General features: G+C 35.9%; 1 protein-coding gene across 4 annotated transcripts in view; it reads left to right on the top strand.

Annotated features, from left to right (window-relative positions):
* The window catches only part of Taok1 (TAO kinase 1), a 129,921-nt gene that overhangs the window by 56,665 nt on the left and 54,764 nt on the right, over window positions 1-18,492 (top strand). For all 4 annotated transcript variants that reach the window (XM_063251125.1, XM_063251122.1, XM_063251124.1 and 1 more), the window contains 2 exons: window positions 15,285-15,356; window positions 17,868-17,969. In XM_063251125.1, coding sequence (XP_063107195.1) covers window positions 15,285-15,356; window positions 17,868-17,969 — 174 coding nt within the window. The remainder of the gene's footprint in view (window positions 1-15,284; window positions 15,357-17,867; window positions 17,970-18,492) is intronic.

Here is an 18,492-nt window from a genome sequence, read left to right as displayed (position 1 = left end):
TAATAACAATTACACGTTTTAGGTTTTATTACTCCTACAGTTCTTATTACTTTGTTTGAAGAGAATAAAACCGAATGTGACAAAGCAAAATAGAGTTAGTTAAAACAAGAATAGACATAGTATATGATGTAAAAATAAAATACAAGGTGATCAACAGTGGCTACTATAATGCCTCTTGCTATCTTCAAAAGAATTGCCCCATATCTTAAAGAGGGTAAGATTAAACATACCAAAACAGATCATAAGGAAACAATTTTAAGAAACACTGATTTCTAAGCAAGTCCACTGGAGATCTTCACTGTTTGTCTTATTGTCTCTAGTTTTCTTCCAAAGAGTTGTCCCCATCTTCCCACACAGTGAATACATACTGAACATTATAGAACTAATCTGATCATAACAGGGTGATGAAGGCTTTTTAGGTCTTCAAGACTTGACCTTGGGGAAATCAATAGTGACTGCCATAATGTCCCTCATTCTCTTCATAGTAGCTGTCCTTACTTTACGTACGCCAAAATTGAACATAAGAGACTAGACTAACACCACTTTGAACAGTGAATAATAGTTTTTCTAGATTTTATATCATAATGTTACAGAATTAGCACTGGATTTCTTAGTGTCTCTTTTTCAGAGTATCTGTTCGTCACATTGTGCATTATATAATCTGTTCCTGTAAACTGTTTACAAATTCTCCCCATGTGTGAATTTCTACATGTATATCTATCTTTTCTGTATTATAGGGAAAAACAGATCATAACAAGACAAAAAACCAAATTCTTAGAAAAACATGAAATGAAAAAGACATAAAACCACATTATTAGGTGATCTACAGTAGTTACTATGCTTTCTCTTAGCATTTTTCAAAAGAGTTGTCCACATCATCAGACATATAATAATTGAACATAGCATTACATAGCTATTTTAATAAAAACACAACTTTGGAGACATTGTAAGACTTCAGAAGCAGTTAATAATCAAACCGGAATGAGTGTGTTATTACATCTTGTCATCTTCAGAGTGGTTGCCTCTACTTTTAGGCTCGATATTATCAAGCATACCAAATTCGAATAAGATCAGTCAAGGCAAAACAGCAGTTTAACAAACCAGCCTCAAATAAGATCAGTCGTAGTAAGACAATGTAAGTAATGCAGGGCTTCAGTTTAAGTTAATAGGAAGTTAAAGATAGTTACCATGGTATAGTTTGCTGTTTTGGGGATAGCTATCTATGCCGTCAAATCTAGTATGAGTAGACTGACCTGAACAAAATAAAATCAAACTACGCAGAACAGTATGATTACTATGGCTTTTAAATCCTGATACACTATTAACAATGTCCTCTGCCTTCCATTTTTTAGACAATTCCTCACCTTTGCCTTTCTCAGGATGCTTTGTATATTTTGGGTCCCACTAACTCCTTTAGTTTTTAGATTAAGGGGGCAACCCATTATCTATCTGAGTGGTGCTGAACCTTTTTACCCCTGAGCTTGATCTTGAACTGTACTCTTTTACTTACTAAAGCCACAAGGTTTTCCATTTTTCTAGTTTTGTAGCTCTACACTGCGCAAAAGTGTTATAACTGGTAAGCGGCGATAGTGTGGCCCACTGCAGCCCTTCCAGGGGGAGAACCAGCAGAGTTTCCTGAGATCCATGCCATGTTGGAACTTAGGACTCTGGGAAGCCAAGCCAGCACCTCCCCTCCCTGGTAAGCGGAAGCAGGGTAGCAGACTGCAGCCCTTCCAGGGGGAGACCCAGCAGTGTCTCCTGAAATCCATGCCATGTTGGAACTGAAGACGCTGTGAAAACAAATTACCATTCTGCCTCCCTGCTTAGCAATAGTGAACCTACTGCTACATGGCCTAGAGTCAAATATCCCTCTTCCCCTATCCCCCCCCCCCCTGCCCATTAGCAAATGGGAACCAGAAATCTGAGCATCTCCTGGGAGGTTGACCATGGCAAATAAGGGGGACTTCCTTCTACCATTTCTTTGAAGGCAAATATTTTTATTACTGTTTTGCTCTTTTCTGATTAATGGTACTGCTCTATTCAATATTCTGTTTTGATAAGTTCTATAGTGTTCTATATTTCATCTCATTTTGATATACAGGATTGAAAGAACAACTATTATAAAGATAACAAAATATATTGTGATACCTATAACTGTTGTCCTGGTAACCTGCTGTGAAGTTCTGTACCAATTTCACTGTACGATCTTAGTTGGCTTTATTCTGACTTGTTCTGTTGTATACTTTCAAAATAAAAATTAAAAAAAAAAGTGTTATAACTTTCCAACTTATCTGCGCCTGCTAGATGAATTGTCCCTATTTCTCTCTGGTTCCCTATCACTTAGAGCTTCGATTTCTCATCTTTGACTTTCAGTTTATTAACCTTCTTTCAGGTTGAGTATATTTCCTATTCAGAGCATCTCAATGGATCCTGCCTCCTAATCTACTCTGTCTGTGTTTCTTTTCGTTAGTGTATCTAGGCTATGTTAAAAATTACAGCCCACCTTCTCTGCCTCAACTCTGCTATTTTTCTGCTATTATTTGTCCATTTTTCTCCTTTCATTCCACTGTCCTCCTTGTTCATTGAGGCCTCTCTGCCACTGTTGCTGGAATCTTGGTATTTTTCTCTCTCTCTCTCTAGAATATCCTTCAGTATTTTTGTAGGGTTGGGTTGGTGGCCATGAACTCCCACAATTCCTCTTTGTCTTGGAAACATCTTGTTTCTCCATTAATTTTGAGAGAGAGATTTTCAGGGTACATTAATCTTGGTTGGAGGTTTTTTTTTTTTAGGGCTTGGACCATTTCCCCCCCAGGCGCTTCTCGATTTAATAGTTTGTGTTGAAAAGTCTGTCGTTATATTGATGATTTGTCCTTTGTAGGTGATCTGCTTCTTTTCTCTGGCTGCATTAATATTCTGTTCTTGTGGTGGATTTCTGGAATCTTGATTATATGTCTGGGTATAGATCTGTTTTGGTTGTAGTTGGCTGGAGTTCTGTATGCTTCATTTAACTGGATATCATTTCTTTTTCCTATGCTTGGGAAGTTTTCCTTAATTATTTCTGTGAGAATAGTCTTTGTAATTCATTTGTGGTTACTCCTGCTTCTTTGCTTGCATTTTTTATTCTTAAGTTATAGATCCTCTTGTCTTCTAGCCTTTGAGTTGTTATTTCTTGGTTCCTTGGTTATTTTTAATAGGTCTTTTCTTTCATGACCACACATTGTAAATCTCTCTTCAAGTTTTGAAAGGCTAACTTTTGTTTCTGTCAAGGCATTTTGCCAGCTTTCAATGGAGTTTTTAGTTTCCTGGTAGTCTCTTTGGATCTGTTTCATGTAGTCTAGATTTTGTTTATATTCTTCACCAAAGGTTTCTCTTCCTTTTCTGAATTCCTCCCTTCTCCCCCCTGTGTTTTCTTGAGAAGGGCTTAGCATTTCTTTAATTAACCTTTTTATTTCTTGTCTCACTTGGGTTAGAATTTCAGTTTTAAGTTCATCTATGAAGTCATGAATGTATTTCTTTGTCTGCTGATGTTGTGGCTAACATTGCATGATTGCTGGACTGGTTCTCTTCTAGATTTTACATCATAATGTTACAGATTTACCTCCCCTGGGCTTATTTTCCCAGAGTCAGCGGATGGAGGTTTTGTCTTATCTTTTGCTCTTGTCATGTTTCTGGTTTCTTTCAGACAGGTGTGTGGAGGAGGTCTTAGGCCAGCTCTGTATTCATTACAGTTTTTCTAAAGCATGCTGGCTGGGGCTTGCTGCTCTCTCCAGTTTGCTGATATCTGAGGTGGCGCACAGGAATACTGCGGGTTGGCCCCTCCCCTCTGAGGCAGTCATTTTATGCTGTGCTGTGGTGGACATCACAGGGTCGAAACAATTTCATCCCTGGCTATTGGTTCCCAACCAGTGGCATTGTTCAGCCCAAGCTGCTCCCACCAGTCCTGTCTGGGCCAGGGGTGGTTGACTGACACCACTGTGGCACCAGCCTCTGCCCTACTCCAAGATGTCTTCCAGTCAGCCTCCCACGCCGTGGTACCCTATTTCCAGCACTCACTGAGAGCCAATAAAGCTCTCTACTTGGCTCCACTCTACACTGCACCACGTCCTCCCACCAAGGGCCTGGGACTCACCAACTCCCGTTATCAGCGGCCGCAGCTTTTGGCACGACCTTGAATCGTCCATCTCCATGGTGTGCCCAGCACAGCACAGAAGGGGTCTCAGTGAGCGTGTCTGGCTTCAGTCCTACACCCGTGCTTTTCCTTCCTCTTCCTAGTTTTATTTTTTCTTTCAGTTTCCTCCTGGGTTAGAGAGAATCGTTCTCCAATCGTCTGACCCTCTCCATGTTGTCAGATTCTAGCATCTGGGCTGTTTTCCCAGGAGAGGTTCTCTATCCAGTTTTCTAGCAAGCTGCCATTTTTTTTTCTCTCCTGATCTTTATTCTTTAAGTGTTTGATAGAATAGTTCAATAATCAAGGCATTGGGCTGGGGATTTAGCTCAGTGGCATAAGTGCCTGCCTGGCAAATTTGAGGTTGTGAATTCGATCCCTGGTATCAAACAAACAACAAAAAGCCTACAAACAAATAATCAAGGCACTTGATTCTAGATTTTCCTTTTTTTTTAATTTAAAAGGAATAAAACAAAACAATGAAATGGAACAAAATGAAACAGTGAGAACAATATTGGATTCAAAAACAATACAGGAAGAAATCTCTCATAGTTACTATATTACATATTGTTTCTTTGTTTTTTTTGTTTTGTTTTTTTTTTTGGTCTTTTCCCTTTTGTATCGATACCGCTGATCGAACCCACAACTGCCTGCTTGCAAGGCAGATGCTTATGCCGCTGAGCTAAATCCCCAGCCCTGCTTTCTTCTAAATAGATGCTCAGATTACCGGTTTTAGGCCTGCAAAATGAATTGAACAGTGCAAGCATTTTTTTTGGGGGGGGGGTTGAACTCATGACCTGGTACTTGTCAGGTAGGTGCTTGTACCGCTGAGCTAAATCCTCAGCCCATTTTTTTGTTTTTTTAAACTTCAGTTGCTATCATCTCAGCCTGTATTCCTCCAAATCAGCTAGTTGCTCCTAGAGGGGAGGGATGCTGGTGCTCTTCTTGTCTCTCAGCCTGCTGTTCATGGGAGGGTACAGGTTGGCTTCTTGGTTCTCCTCCCAGCACACATGGCTCTGGATTTTGCTTTTTGGGTGGATTTTAATTATGGATTTATTCTCTTGTTATAGAACTATTAAAATTTGTAAAACTTTATTTAATTTCTAGTAATTTGTCATCTAATTCATAAATATACAGATGTTAATAGTATTAAGATATATACCTTTTTATTCCTATGAAGTACCCACTTTTTTCTGATTTCAGTCTTCTTTCTTTGGTTGTCAGTGTAACAGAGTCAGTTTTCTTCTATTTTGAGATTTTTTTCATAAAATACCCATAACAAACTTTGTTTATTTGCATAAAAATATGTCACCTTTATCTTTTAAAATTAGAAAAGCAGAAAGAAACCATAACTTCTAATTACTTTCCTTTAGATAACTATTGATAATATTTCATTTTAATTTTTTCATCCTTTTAAATAATCTAAGTATATGGAGGATAAGTTGTCATCCATGTCTGGCTAGCACCCTCTCAGTTTTAGCAGTAGAAGTCTCATATCCTGAGAATCCTTCAGTCTAGGCCAAACTTAGATGGTTAAGCACCGTATGTGTATCTTTAACACTTAATTCTATCATGTACAACTCACGTTTTTTTTTTTTTTTTTTGGTATCAGGAATCAGGCTCAGAATATTGCATTTGCCAGGTAGGCACTTGTGCCACTGAGCTATATCCCCATCCCTCTTTTTTTTTTTTTTTTTTTGAGACAGGGTCTCACTGTGCATCTCAGGCTGGCCTTAAACTCACTTAATGTAGCCCAGGTTGACCTCAAACTTGAAATGATCCTCCTGCTTCAACCTTCCAAATCCTGGGATTACTGGCATGCATCATCAAGCCTGACTCATGATAAATGGTACCATTTATTTTATGTATTCTGTTGCGTTTATTTTTCGTATTAATTGTTTATATATAATGTTTTTTGTTTTTCAGAGTCATTGTATATGTATTTGATATACTGGGATTGCTTTCATCATTCCATATAATTAGGCATTTAGATTCTTTCCTTATTTATTTGTCACTAAAAATAATGTGATGAGCATGATCATATTCCTTATGAATATTTTTGTTTGTTTGGAGGGAAAAAGAAGCGAAAGAGAACAAAGCAATGTGAATAGCCTAGAAAATAATTTAAAAGGAGGAGATTTATTTTTATTTTTTTGGCTTTTCTAGACAAGGTTTTTCTGTGTAGTACAGGTTGGCCTTGAATTCACTGTGAAGCCTTGGTTGGCCTTGAACTCATAGCAGTCCTCTCATCTCAGCCTTCCAAATGCTGGGATTACAGATGTTTACCACCATGCCTAGCTAAAGAGGAAACTATCAAAGGGAGCTATAAATTGTCAGTTATTGAAAACTACAACACAGTAACCAAAGCCCTGTGGTACTAGTGTTCAAGAAGGCAAAGAGTGAATAACAGTAGGTTCAGAAACAATATAATATTAATTTAAAGACTTTTTAAAGGAAAATATTTTATGATGTGTGTTTATTTAGTAGTTTCTTAAATAGGTGTATATGGCACAATATAGAAACTGATAAAGAATACAGTGTATTTTATGGGATTGGCTCATAATGCTAACAAAAAACAAAATTTACAGAGAAACTCAGCAATCTGACTAAGGAAGAGTTTGAGTTTGAGTTAGAAGACCGATTGCTATAGTCAGGTGTGATGGTGCATACCTGTAATCCCAGCATTCAGGGGACTGAGGCAAGAGGATCATTGAGTTTGAGACCAGCCTGTGCTGTAAAGTGAGTTTAGGGCCACCCTGAACTGCATGGTGAAACTCTCTCTCAAAAAAAAAAGGCAGTTTTTCTACCCTGATTCCATTGCCCTCAGAGGATGTCAGTTGTTTTCCTAAGGCTCTCTGCTCTTTGAAGGACAATTTGCTTTACTTAAGAGTCTGCTCATTTAAATACCTTCATATAAACCTTCATAGAATACCATTTGATCAAATATCTGGGTATTATATATGGCCCAACCAAGCTGACACATAAGATTAACTGTCACATTTTAATTGATTGTTCTGTAGTGTATTTCTTCATTCTATTTTAAGCTAGACTATTTGCAGTTTTTTTTAATTAAGGTTCTTTTTTTTTTTTGTCTTTTTCATTTTTATCGGTACCGGGGATCGAACTCACGACCGCCTGCTTGCAAGGCAGGTGCTTACGCCGCTGAGCTAAATCCCCAGCCCCAAATTAAGAATAAAATTTCTGTCACCATCCTTGAACACTTCTCTTTCAGATTTAAAATTTTCTGTTTCTACCGTAAATAATTGTTGAGTCATAGGGCAGATTTGTGTACATATTCATAGACTGCTGGTGCACACTTGTAATTTCAGCATTTAGGAGTCTGAGGCAGGAGGCTCACCATGAGTTCAAGGCCAGTTGGATTACATAGTGAGTTCAAGGCCAGTCTGAACTATATAGGAAGACCCTGCCTCAAAATAAAAAGTATAGCCAAGTACCATACTTTTCATCAAGACCTAGAAACTTTATACTGTCATCAGCAGGGCATGAAAATTTGGTTTGCTGTAACAGTTTCGAGCAATTGTGATAGATGTGTAATGGACTTTCAGTATGTTTTGTTTTGAGAGAGCCTCAAACTTGTAAGGTGAAGAGATCCAGCTGCCTTATCCTTACCTATAGCTGGGACTACAGGCATGTGCTACTGTGCCAGACAATTACATGTTGCAAGTATTTTCTCATTAGTGTGCACTGGAAATTATATATAATCTATATTCTGTTAGCTGTAATTTTCTGTATATGTCAAAAATGTAAATATGTTTATCTTCTTCAGAGCTTTTGTATTCTTAATGGGTTTGATGTTTTGTTCTTTTTGTTTTGGATTCTTTTTCCTAGTCTCTATTTTGGGATCCTTTTTCCTTAGCCTCCTAGAGCACTGGGATTATAGTTGTATATCACCATGCCTGGGTTAACAGTGCTAAAAGTCTAAATTTGATAATTGTGTTGTGATTAATCAAGAGAATGTTCTTGTTTTCTACAGATATGAAAGAAGTATTGTTAGGACCAAGGATCAGAATGTATGTTATTAATGCTTCTTCAGTGATAAAATAATAAAAATGATAATAATGATACATGTTTAGATAGAAAATTTTGGAGTAAATGTGGGACAATTTTAGCCATGGATTTATCTATAGAAGGATTTATCTATAGAAATTATAGCCCATGGACCATGTCTAACCCCAATCTGTTTTTTCCTCAGATCCCAAAGTAAGAATAGTTTTTACATTTAAAAGACAAGGCTGAGGGTTGAGCTCAGTGGTAGAGAGCTTGCCTATCCATACACAAAGTCATGTACTTGATCTCCAGCACCACCATAACAAAAAAGAATATGCAGCAGATTTTATATGTAGCCCACAAAGCCTAAAATATTTTCTACCTTACCATTTAGAAAAAATATTTGGATTTCTGATCTAGAGGAAGACAATAACAAAGGATTGCTGTGTCATACCAAGTTTGTTGGATGTCTGAGTTGACTTAGAAAAGGAAATAAAGGTGGGGGGGCATTTAAATGCTGATTTAAGAAGCTAAGAAACCAAAGTTAGGCCTGGCACAATCCCAGAAATAACTGAATGGAAGCAGAGGAATTAGGGGCAACTTTTTATTTTTTATTTTTATTTTTATTTTGAAGGTAGTAGAAATACGACAGAACAAAGCCAGTTGAGACAATGTGGTGAAATCGGTACAGAACTTCAGAGCAGATTGCTAGGATAACAGTAATAGGTACCATGGTATATCTCATTATCTTCACAGTAGTTGTCTAGCCAATTAGATACAGCGAAATCAAACCAAAGACAGAACATTATAAAACCAGTCGAAAGAGACTATTGAATAGAGCAAAACAATTAATTATAATGAAACAAAACCGTGAGAACAACATTTGCTTTCAAGTGCAAGACAGGAGAAGATAGAAGATCCCCATATTTGCTATATTGCATACAGTCATCCTCCTAAGAGACGCTCAGACCTCTGTCCCCAGTTACTAACTAATGGGGGTGGGTGGGTTTGGAGTGTTTGATTCCCAGCCCACGCACCGGTAGGCTCACAGGATACTTTGACTGGGAGTCTCCTTGGCATTCCTCCTGGCTCATGCTGGAGGAAGGCACTTAACAAAAGGGCGGGCGAATTGCTTCTTTGTGCAGCTGCCTGGGTTCTACCACGGCTGTGGCTAGGTCTTGGAGGTGCTGACTGGTTTTCCTCCTGACTCAGGCCAGAGAGAGGCGCTTACTAAGAGGGCAGGCAGATTGTTTCTTTGTGCAGCTGCCTGAGTTCCACCATGGCCATGGCCCAGGGGCAACTTTTTGAAGCAGGTGCTTTTGTTACTTGTCTTGTTGTCTGATACATGCATAATGGACAGAGAAGGAAACATTAAATATAGCCCATAATTGAGTATTTTTGCTATGAATATGTTTCTAAGTCACTAACGTTAATATTCTTGATATCAGTTAAACCTATATGTATATGTTCATTCTTTTGTTTTTATGTTTCTCTTCCCTTCTACCCCATGACAAGCTAAAATGAGTAATGTTTATCTATAGAGTGTGTAGGGGCAAGATCCAGTGATCAGATCTTTTTTAGATGACTACAAATAACACATCACTGAATTTTCATTAACTTGCAGTAGAGATCACATTAAGTTAAAAAATGCTTTTACTGGGGCGGGGGATTTAGCTCAGTGGCTTAAGCATCTGTCTGGCAAGCGTGAGGTCCTGAGTTCAATCCCTGGTACTAAAAAAAAAAGCTCTTACTTGAATGAGGCAGCTTGGCTATCATTAGGCAAACTAATCAAGGACTGGTATCATAGTATTTGAAACCAAACTGTGGAGTTAGATATGTAAGAGGAACATTGCCTCTTGATGGCCGGAAAGATAAGCATTCTCTTTTAGTTTCTAGAATCTTAAGTAGAGCCTATGTAATATCAGTAAATTGGTCAGTAGATGCAATGTGATCGCAGTAGATGGGCTGTAGTTATGGTATAATGTACATATCATAAAAAAAGACAGTACTGTCCTAGGAATTAGGTAACTTGCTAACAAATGTGGATGAATATAGTTGTTTGTTTATTATGTAAAAATTCTTGTCAATGATAATTATTCATTTTTAAAGACAGGATATAGTATTTATGTCTTATTTCCTAAGATTGTATTAATCTGTTCTCTTTTAAAGGATTTGCAAGTTTTTATCCTCTTATCCTCAGTACTGAGTCTTGAACACAGAGCCTTTGCACTGAGCTATATCCCCAGCACTTACTTACTTACTCTCTCTCTCTCTCTCTCTCTCTCTCTCTCTCTCTTGAGACAGTACCTCACTCACTGAATTGCTCAGGCTAGGTGCAAGTTTGTGATCTTCCTGCTTCAGCCCCTTAGCAGGGTGGTGCTACAGATCTATACCACCATGCCTGGCTAAGATTGGTATTTTCTGTGGTTATATTAATTTGTTTAGCATGATACATATAAAGTCAGCCCGATACATATAAAGTCAACCAAACAATACAAACATCAAGCTATTCTTTTTGCCTCAGTTGCTGTTGTCTCACTCTGAGTCCTTCAGACCAGTTGATTGGTTCATGGGGAGGAGGATTGCTTTTCTGGTTTCCCCGCCTGCTTACTGCCTTGCTCTTGGGAGACATGCGTTATCTTCTTACTGAATCTCTTCCCAATCCCCATGGTGGAGCCTGGTTCACGAGAAGGCGTACTTTATTTTCTGGCTGTTTCTTCCCAATCTGCGTGGCAGAACCCCATCTTTAAACTTGTAATTAATTTTATCTTAGTTGCTAAGTTCTCTCATGATGAGAATATATGATATAGTGTTCCATTTTAGTTACTAATGAAGCATTTAACTCTGACCTACACAATATTTTATTATGTAAACATTTACATGAACTTTTCTGTTACCTTACTTATTCTCTACTAGAAGACTTTCATCTTCTTGTCTCTTTGTTAAGAGATATCCCTGCAGGTGATATGTAGAAATCATTTGTCCCCTTTTTATCCTTTGTTATTTTTGCCCTATGTATTACGTAGAATTATAAATGCATTAATTCAGTGTCACAATTCTAGGTTTAAAAAGTGAATTAAGGTTTTGAAATGATATTTCTCCAAAGAAGATACATAAATGACTGTGAAGCAAGTGAAAAAATGTACATCATTACAGTAGTTATGAACTTTAAAAACAATTTTGTTAAGTGAAAAAAGTCAAATCACAAAAGACCACATATGTGATTTTATTGATATGAAATGTCCAGATTGGACTAATCTTTCAGAGATAGAAAGTAGATTGTTGCTTAGGGATAAGACATGGTTAAGGAGATAGGAAAATGATAGGTAAAGATGACACAGAGATTTTCTTTTTTTTTTCCTGAAGAAAGCTATTTTGTAAAATACTTTAAAAGATTTCCTGTAAAGGAAAATGTTCACAAATGTGATGGTTGAACGTACCTGCAAATGTACTAACCATCATTCAATTATCTTAATAAATCTGTTAGACGGTAACAGTTTATGCCTACCGATCAAAATCAAGAGGCTCACAGGTAAATAGAGATTGGGGGGGATCATATTTAAGCAGGACCTGCAAGGTCCCATTTTGTCTTTACAATAAGTACTAAGCACTTCAAATTGTCATGTCAGGGTTATAGCTCTTCGGCCTAAGCACCTGCCTGGCAAGTGCAAGGTCCTGAGTTCCATTCTGTTACCAAAAAAAAAAAAAAAAGACATGTTGTTAATTCTTCTCAGGATGCTGTAGTAGTCCATAGCTGATAAACTGCAGAATATTTTTTGTTTGTTTGCTTTTGGTGTTGGGAATCTAATTCATGACCCAGTGCTTTGCGTGCAGGTTCTGTGCTGCTGAGCTATATCCCTAGCCCCTTTGCTTGGCTTTTTAAACCAACTATTGAGGCATAATTTATAGATTCCTGTCTTTTATTTAAAACAACCACCAAAAATAGGCTTTGACTAGGTTATTCTGGTATATCAGTGATGAGATTTTGGCCTGATACACAAAGAAAGGTGAACAGGACTTTATTGTGGGCATAGAGGGCTGCCAAAAAGACACAAGCAGGCAACCTTGGATTAAAACAAAGAAGTAAAAGTCCTTTTATCGGGTCTGACTGGGGGAGGAGTTTGGGAGGTGGGCAAAATGACATGTCAACAGCTGATTTAAAGGAGCACCTGCGTGCAAAACTGCAAACAGAAAGGTTTACTGGGGTTGGAGGTGGAGTGCTTTTTGGAGTGTTGGGATTGGAGAGAGCTCAACACAGCACAAAAGGGGAACAGGAGGTTTACTTTTGGAGCTAGAAGAACTTAGAAGTTCTACCAATCACCATAACCCTAACTATTCAAGAGGCTAAGACAAGATTATTTCTTGAGTCTAGAGGTTCAAGGACAGCCTGGGTAGCATAGTAAGACTGTCTCCAAAAAAAAAAAATCTTTTTGAGGAATAATTTATGTTGTATAACTTTACCAGCTGCAAGTTTCATTTCAGTGAATTTTACTAAATACGGTTTTGCAACCATTACCATAATTGTAGAACTTTTTTTAATTTTGGGGAATTCATTAAAGCCTGATGGTGTAAGATGGTTCTGTTTTACAAAACTTACTTTTAATATTTTGCAGCTCTTCTCTTTTGCCTTTGTAATATACTTTATCATTTTACGTATACTTTTAAAAATAGCAGTCCTGGGGATTGAATTTAGGAGTACTCTACCATTGTGTGATAGCCCCAGCTGTTTTTATTTTTGTTCTGAAACAGGTTCTTGATAAGTTGCCCAGGGAGGCCTTGAATTTGTAATCTTCTTGCCTCAGCCTCTGGAGTAGCTAGAGTTACAAGCATGTACCAGCATGTCTGGCTTATTTTATTTGTACATAATGAGAGTTTGCTTCTTCTCTAAAGAGTCAATCATCGTGTTTCTCAGTTCTTTTTTTTCCCCCCAGAATTTACACAATATTGTTAAGTAATCATTCTGAAACATTTTAAGATTCTTGTCTAGATTCTGATAAGCGGTTGTTCAGTTGATAGGATTTTATCATGTTGATAAATTATCTATTTTTCTTTTTAAACAGTAATAGAGATTGAACCCATTGCCTTCACACTAAGTTGTATCTCCAACCCTTTTAATATTTTTGAGGCAGAGTCTTATAAATTGCCCAGGCTAAGCTTGAATTTGTGATCCTCCTATCTAAACCTTCAGAGTAGAGGAACCATCATATGCACGAGCACATCCAGTTAGGAATTACCTCTCTAGCTCTGGTTTTCTAGGAGTTTGGCCTTCTAGGCAATATACCATATTTAGAATTAGGCCCTTCTTGCATCTTCAGCAGTTACTGAAAGTTTGTATGTGTTTTTTCCCCTTTGACTTTAAAAGAAGTGGAGAACTATAAAATTTTTAAATGGGTTATTATCATTTTTATTTATTTTGCACTGCTGGAGATTGAACTCAGGACCTCATACATAATAGGCAAGAGCTCTACTTCCCTCATATAAAATATTTTCCTAGTATCAAAATTTTTTGCATTTATGTGATTGTGTATTTTATTCAAATGATCTGTTCATGCACTATAAAATTTGGCTTGTTAATATTAGAGACTTCCTATTTTTACAAACAAAATTGTTACCTAATTTTCCATTTTATGCTTTTTCTAAGGTTTTGGCTAAAGGGTTATACTACCTTCATAATAAATGGGATGGCTTTCCTTTTTTTCTCCATATGTCTTGTAAAGTTCTTCTATAAAGCTATTTTTCTGTTGAAGGCTATTGTAAAGGTAATTCATTGCTTTTTAAAAAAATTACCACTATTTCTTCTTTATATCAGTTTTATGTAAGTACTGTGCGTTAACCAATTGCACCACTGGAGCTCTTATATCAGTTTTAGTAACACATTATTTCCTAGAAAATTGTCCATTTTATTGAGATTATAAATTTATTAGTGTAGACTTGTATATGACTGGTCTTTTTATCTCTTTGTACTACTCAGATTTCTGTATTTTTCTCTTAGTTGTGTTACTCAAAGACAAACATACCTTTTTCTTTCTAAGACCAGCACCTGCATAATTTTATGCATTTTGCTATATAATAGTATTGGTCAGCTTTTATGTTGCTGGGATAAATACTTGGCATATATAATCTGAAGGAGAAAAGATTTATTTTGGTTCATAATTTCAGAGGTTTCATTACATTTGGTCTGCTGGCTCTAAAGCAGAAACATCATGGCAGAATAGTATGGTGAAGGATGCTGGGGATTTAGCTCAGCAGCATAAGTGCCTGCTTGGCAAGCACGAGGTCATGAATTCAATCCCCGGTACACAAAAAAAAAAAAAAAAAAAAAAAAAAAAGAGTATGGTGGAGGAAACCTGCCCAGGAGAGAAAGAGAACCAGGGAAGGGAGGAGGGGAACCCAGATATGAATACTCTTCTAGGTCATCTCCAGACAGGCCACACCTTCAGCAGTGAACTCATTAATAGATTAAATTCACTGAGGAATATAGTGTCCCCATGATCCAGTCATCTTCTGAAAGTCCCGCCTTTGAACACATGAGCCTTTTCCAGGGATATTTTAGATCAAACCATAGTGTTGTTTTTTATGTGCTTTTATGAACATTTAGTTGTTGTTGTTGTTGTTGAGTCAGGGTCTCATGGTACTCATTCTGCCTCAGCTTCCTGAGTGCTGGGATTTATAGGCATGTGCCATCACAACTGGCTTCTATATTGTTTATTTTTTAAATAAATTTTATTGTTTATATTTGAGGTTTACAACTCAGATGTGTGGAATACAAATAGATAGTAAAATGGTAACTAAGGCAAAGTAAATTAACACATGTGTTATCCCACATACATTTTTTGTATGATAAAACCAGCTAAAATGTATTTAACTGAAGTCCCTAATACAATTCAATGTTAAATGTAGTTTTTTAGCTGTAAACACTTGTTAGATCTTAAACTTCTTCATCTTACATATCAGCTCTTTCATGTGCTTTAGCTCACATCTTCCTATATCCTCTCCTATAAATAATTGTGATACTGCATTTGACATGGTAGTTTATAAGAGCTTTTATTACAAAGAACTGATTGCCCAGATTTAATCTATTATTTTTTACAGTGGTCCTTTCTTTTTTCAGGCACGAGATGTACGTACCAATGAAGTGGTGGCTATCAAGAAAATGTCTTACAGTGGAAAGCAGTCTACTGAAGTAGGTTAAATATACACATTCTTATAGGCACATTAGAGAAAGATATTTTTAATTTAGACAAGGGGTAAGATTTTTAAATGTATAATATACATAAAGAAAATGTATAAATCTTACATATTTTCAGTGAATTTTCTTTTAGTGATACTACCCATTTAACTACTAATTAAAACCTAAACAAAATTAGCATCTCAGAAACCTCCCAAGTTGTGTTTCCAGTTTTAGCTTTCTAAACTATGGTTTAATATATCATTGTATGCATATTAAAGTATAATAAGATGTATTTCACAATAAATTATATGAGATATAATCTTTTAAAATGGATTAGAAGTCGTTTGGTAGTTGGTTTAAACAAACTTCAACTAACAGTAGTGGATACAATTTGAAAAACCAAAAAATAAGGGCCAAAGATTTAGCTCAGCAGCTCAAGCATTTGCCTGCTAAGTGCGAGGTTGTAAGTTTGATCCCTGGTACCAAAAAATAAATAAATAAACAAAATCCAAAAAATGAAATTAATGCTATATTGTAGTTTTTTTCCTACTACATTGTATGTAGTTTAATTCTGACTCTTTTAAATTTATAATTATTCTGTTTAAGTACATGAATTTATTTGTAAAATGCAATCTATTTGTTAAATCTGGGATTCTGCTTTTATTTATAATTATGGTAAAATACAGTAAAGTTTACTATCTTTTAACCATTTTTAAGTATGCAGTTCAGTAGCATTAAATACATTGACTTTTCTTTTTTGCCACTATTACCACCATCCTTCACCAGAATGCTTTTCATCCTCCAGAACTAAAACTCTGTACTCATTAAAAAAAAATTCCCCACCCACTAGCAGCCACCATTCTACTTTGTTTCTATTATGAATTTGACTACTTTAGGTATTTCATATAAGTAGAAGCATTCAATGTTTGTCCTTTTGGAACTGGCTTATAACATATAATTTAATGTCCTCAAAGTTTATGCATGTTATAGCATATGGTTGACTTTTCTTTCTTTTTAGTCTGTTCAGACATTCAAACCTCACATTTGTATTCATGTATAAATGTGTATTTCGGTTGCCCATTTGGGTAGATATTCTGAATAATGATGCTATGAACACAACTATGCGAGTATTTCTTTTGAATCCTTTCATTTCTTTTGAGTGTATGTTCAGAGTGGAATTAGTACTTTTATTTTAAATATTTTGTTTTCCTAATTTTGGAATTTATTTTATGTTGAAACTTGTTCCTGTGATGATTATACTATGAGTATGATAATACCATCATGAAAGTTGTTCTTGTGATGATTATGAGTATGATAATACCATCATATTATGTCATTTTTTCATCATTTTAATATTTAAAAATTCTTAATATTTCTTGTAAATTTAAATTTATTCCTGTTGTATAAACAACTTTAGGACTAATTTTCATTAGGCTATTGAATATACTGTGTGGAAAGTCTAATTGATCAGTTATACCTAGAACAAAACGTGTTTACAGCATCATCTTTGGTACCTACTATTGGTATCTTCAATAAATTTTTTATATAGATAACAATTTTTCATAAGACTTTGCCCCTAAAAGTACTCAGTAGAACAAATTTAGCTTTTTTTTAAGGTACCAAGAATCAAGCTCACAACCCTGCTCTTGCCGCTGTTGCTGCTGAGCTAAACCCCAACCCTGAATTTAGCATTTTATGATATATCTTACCCATTTTATATAAGATACTACTTACATATTTTGACATATTTAAGGACTTGTAAAATAACAGAGGTAAAGACTCTTAACTCTAGCACAAAACATTAAAAAAATTTTTTTTACACTACCTTGCCTACTCTTAACTATATTGCTTTTATGAATTTTCTTTAGATAGTAACTTTTCCACTAGGAATTCATGGAGTTTGCATTTAGAAACTTAAATTTCAGAGCAATTACTTCATTTCAATTAAAAATAAAAGACTAACTGTAATATTTGATAGATGAAATAAGCCAAAAATACAATAAAATGAACTTCATGGCATGCAAATTAGAGCTATCAGGCTATCAATTGAAAAAAGGTTAGACTTTTGATGATATGTCACTAGTACAGTATGTTAACATGTTTGATGGTGTATGGCTGTACAATTTTTTTTTTTTTTTTTTTTTTGTCTTTTTCCTTTTTATCTGTTCCGGGGATCGAACTCACAACTGCCTGCTTGCAAGGCAGGCGCTTATGCTGCTGAGCTAAATCCCCAGCCCCCTTGGCTGTACAATTTTAATAGGACCCATTGATCATAAATTTTATCAAGCTAAAATTTGTCCTACCTTGAGTGAAATAATTTTGTAGATTATATAATTGTCATAAACTATATAAATCACTTTCTTTTAAATTTTTTATTTTGATATTTCATCTAAAAATTTTAAAGTTAGCAAAGTTACATGTTCTTGTTAACCCAATCCAGTAATTGCTTTCTTCTTCTATAACTTTCTAAGGAAAACTAGCTGTTCATAGTTCTTTCCCTTACTCCTTTTTCTTTCCCCACAGAAATGGCAGGATATTATTAAGGAAGTCAGGTTTCTACAAAGAATAAAACATCCCAACAGTATAGAATACAAAGGCTGCTATTTACGTGAACACACAGCATGGGTTGGTATCTGTTTCCTCCTTGTTTCAATTTTAATTGGTTTTGTTTTAAAATGAATGAATTCAAAATGTCTCAAACTGCTTGTTCAAAGGCATGCAAAAACACCTGAAATGTTAAATTCATCTTAAGAGAGAAAATGTAGCATTCTTCTTTTAGCATCCTAGACCTTATGGGCAAAAAGAGATAGTATAACTTTTCCAGGTCTATTTTCTCCAGAATGCTGCTGATCATCATATAAATGGTAAAATGTCCTCTGATACTGTCAGTGGTACCTTCAAAGTTATTAGGAGGCAGAAAACCAAATTCTGGAACTGTATATTTAAGGTTTAAAGGTAACAATTTAAAGGTTTGCGTCTCTCCTTTCTTTTTTGTCTTCTAGGTTCTCACTATGTTGCATGTTGCTTAAGCTGGCTTTGAACTCCTGGGCCCAAATGATCCTCTTGCCTCAGCTCTCAAAATAACTGGCACTACAACATGTACCATCACTTCTAGCTTTAAATGTTTCCTTTAAACCAAACACAAAGT

Source organism: Cavia porcellus, unplaced genomic scaffold (assembly GCF_034190915.1).
Source record: "Cavia porcellus strain 051 isolate PalLab524CR breed Dunkin Hartley unplaced genomic scaffold, mCavPor4.1 scaffold_6, whole genome shotgun sequence".
NCBI lineage: Eukaryota > Metazoa > Chordata > Mammalia > Rodentia > Caviidae > Cavia > Cavia porcellus.
This window is presented reverse-complemented; position numbering and strand designations above follow the sequence as displayed.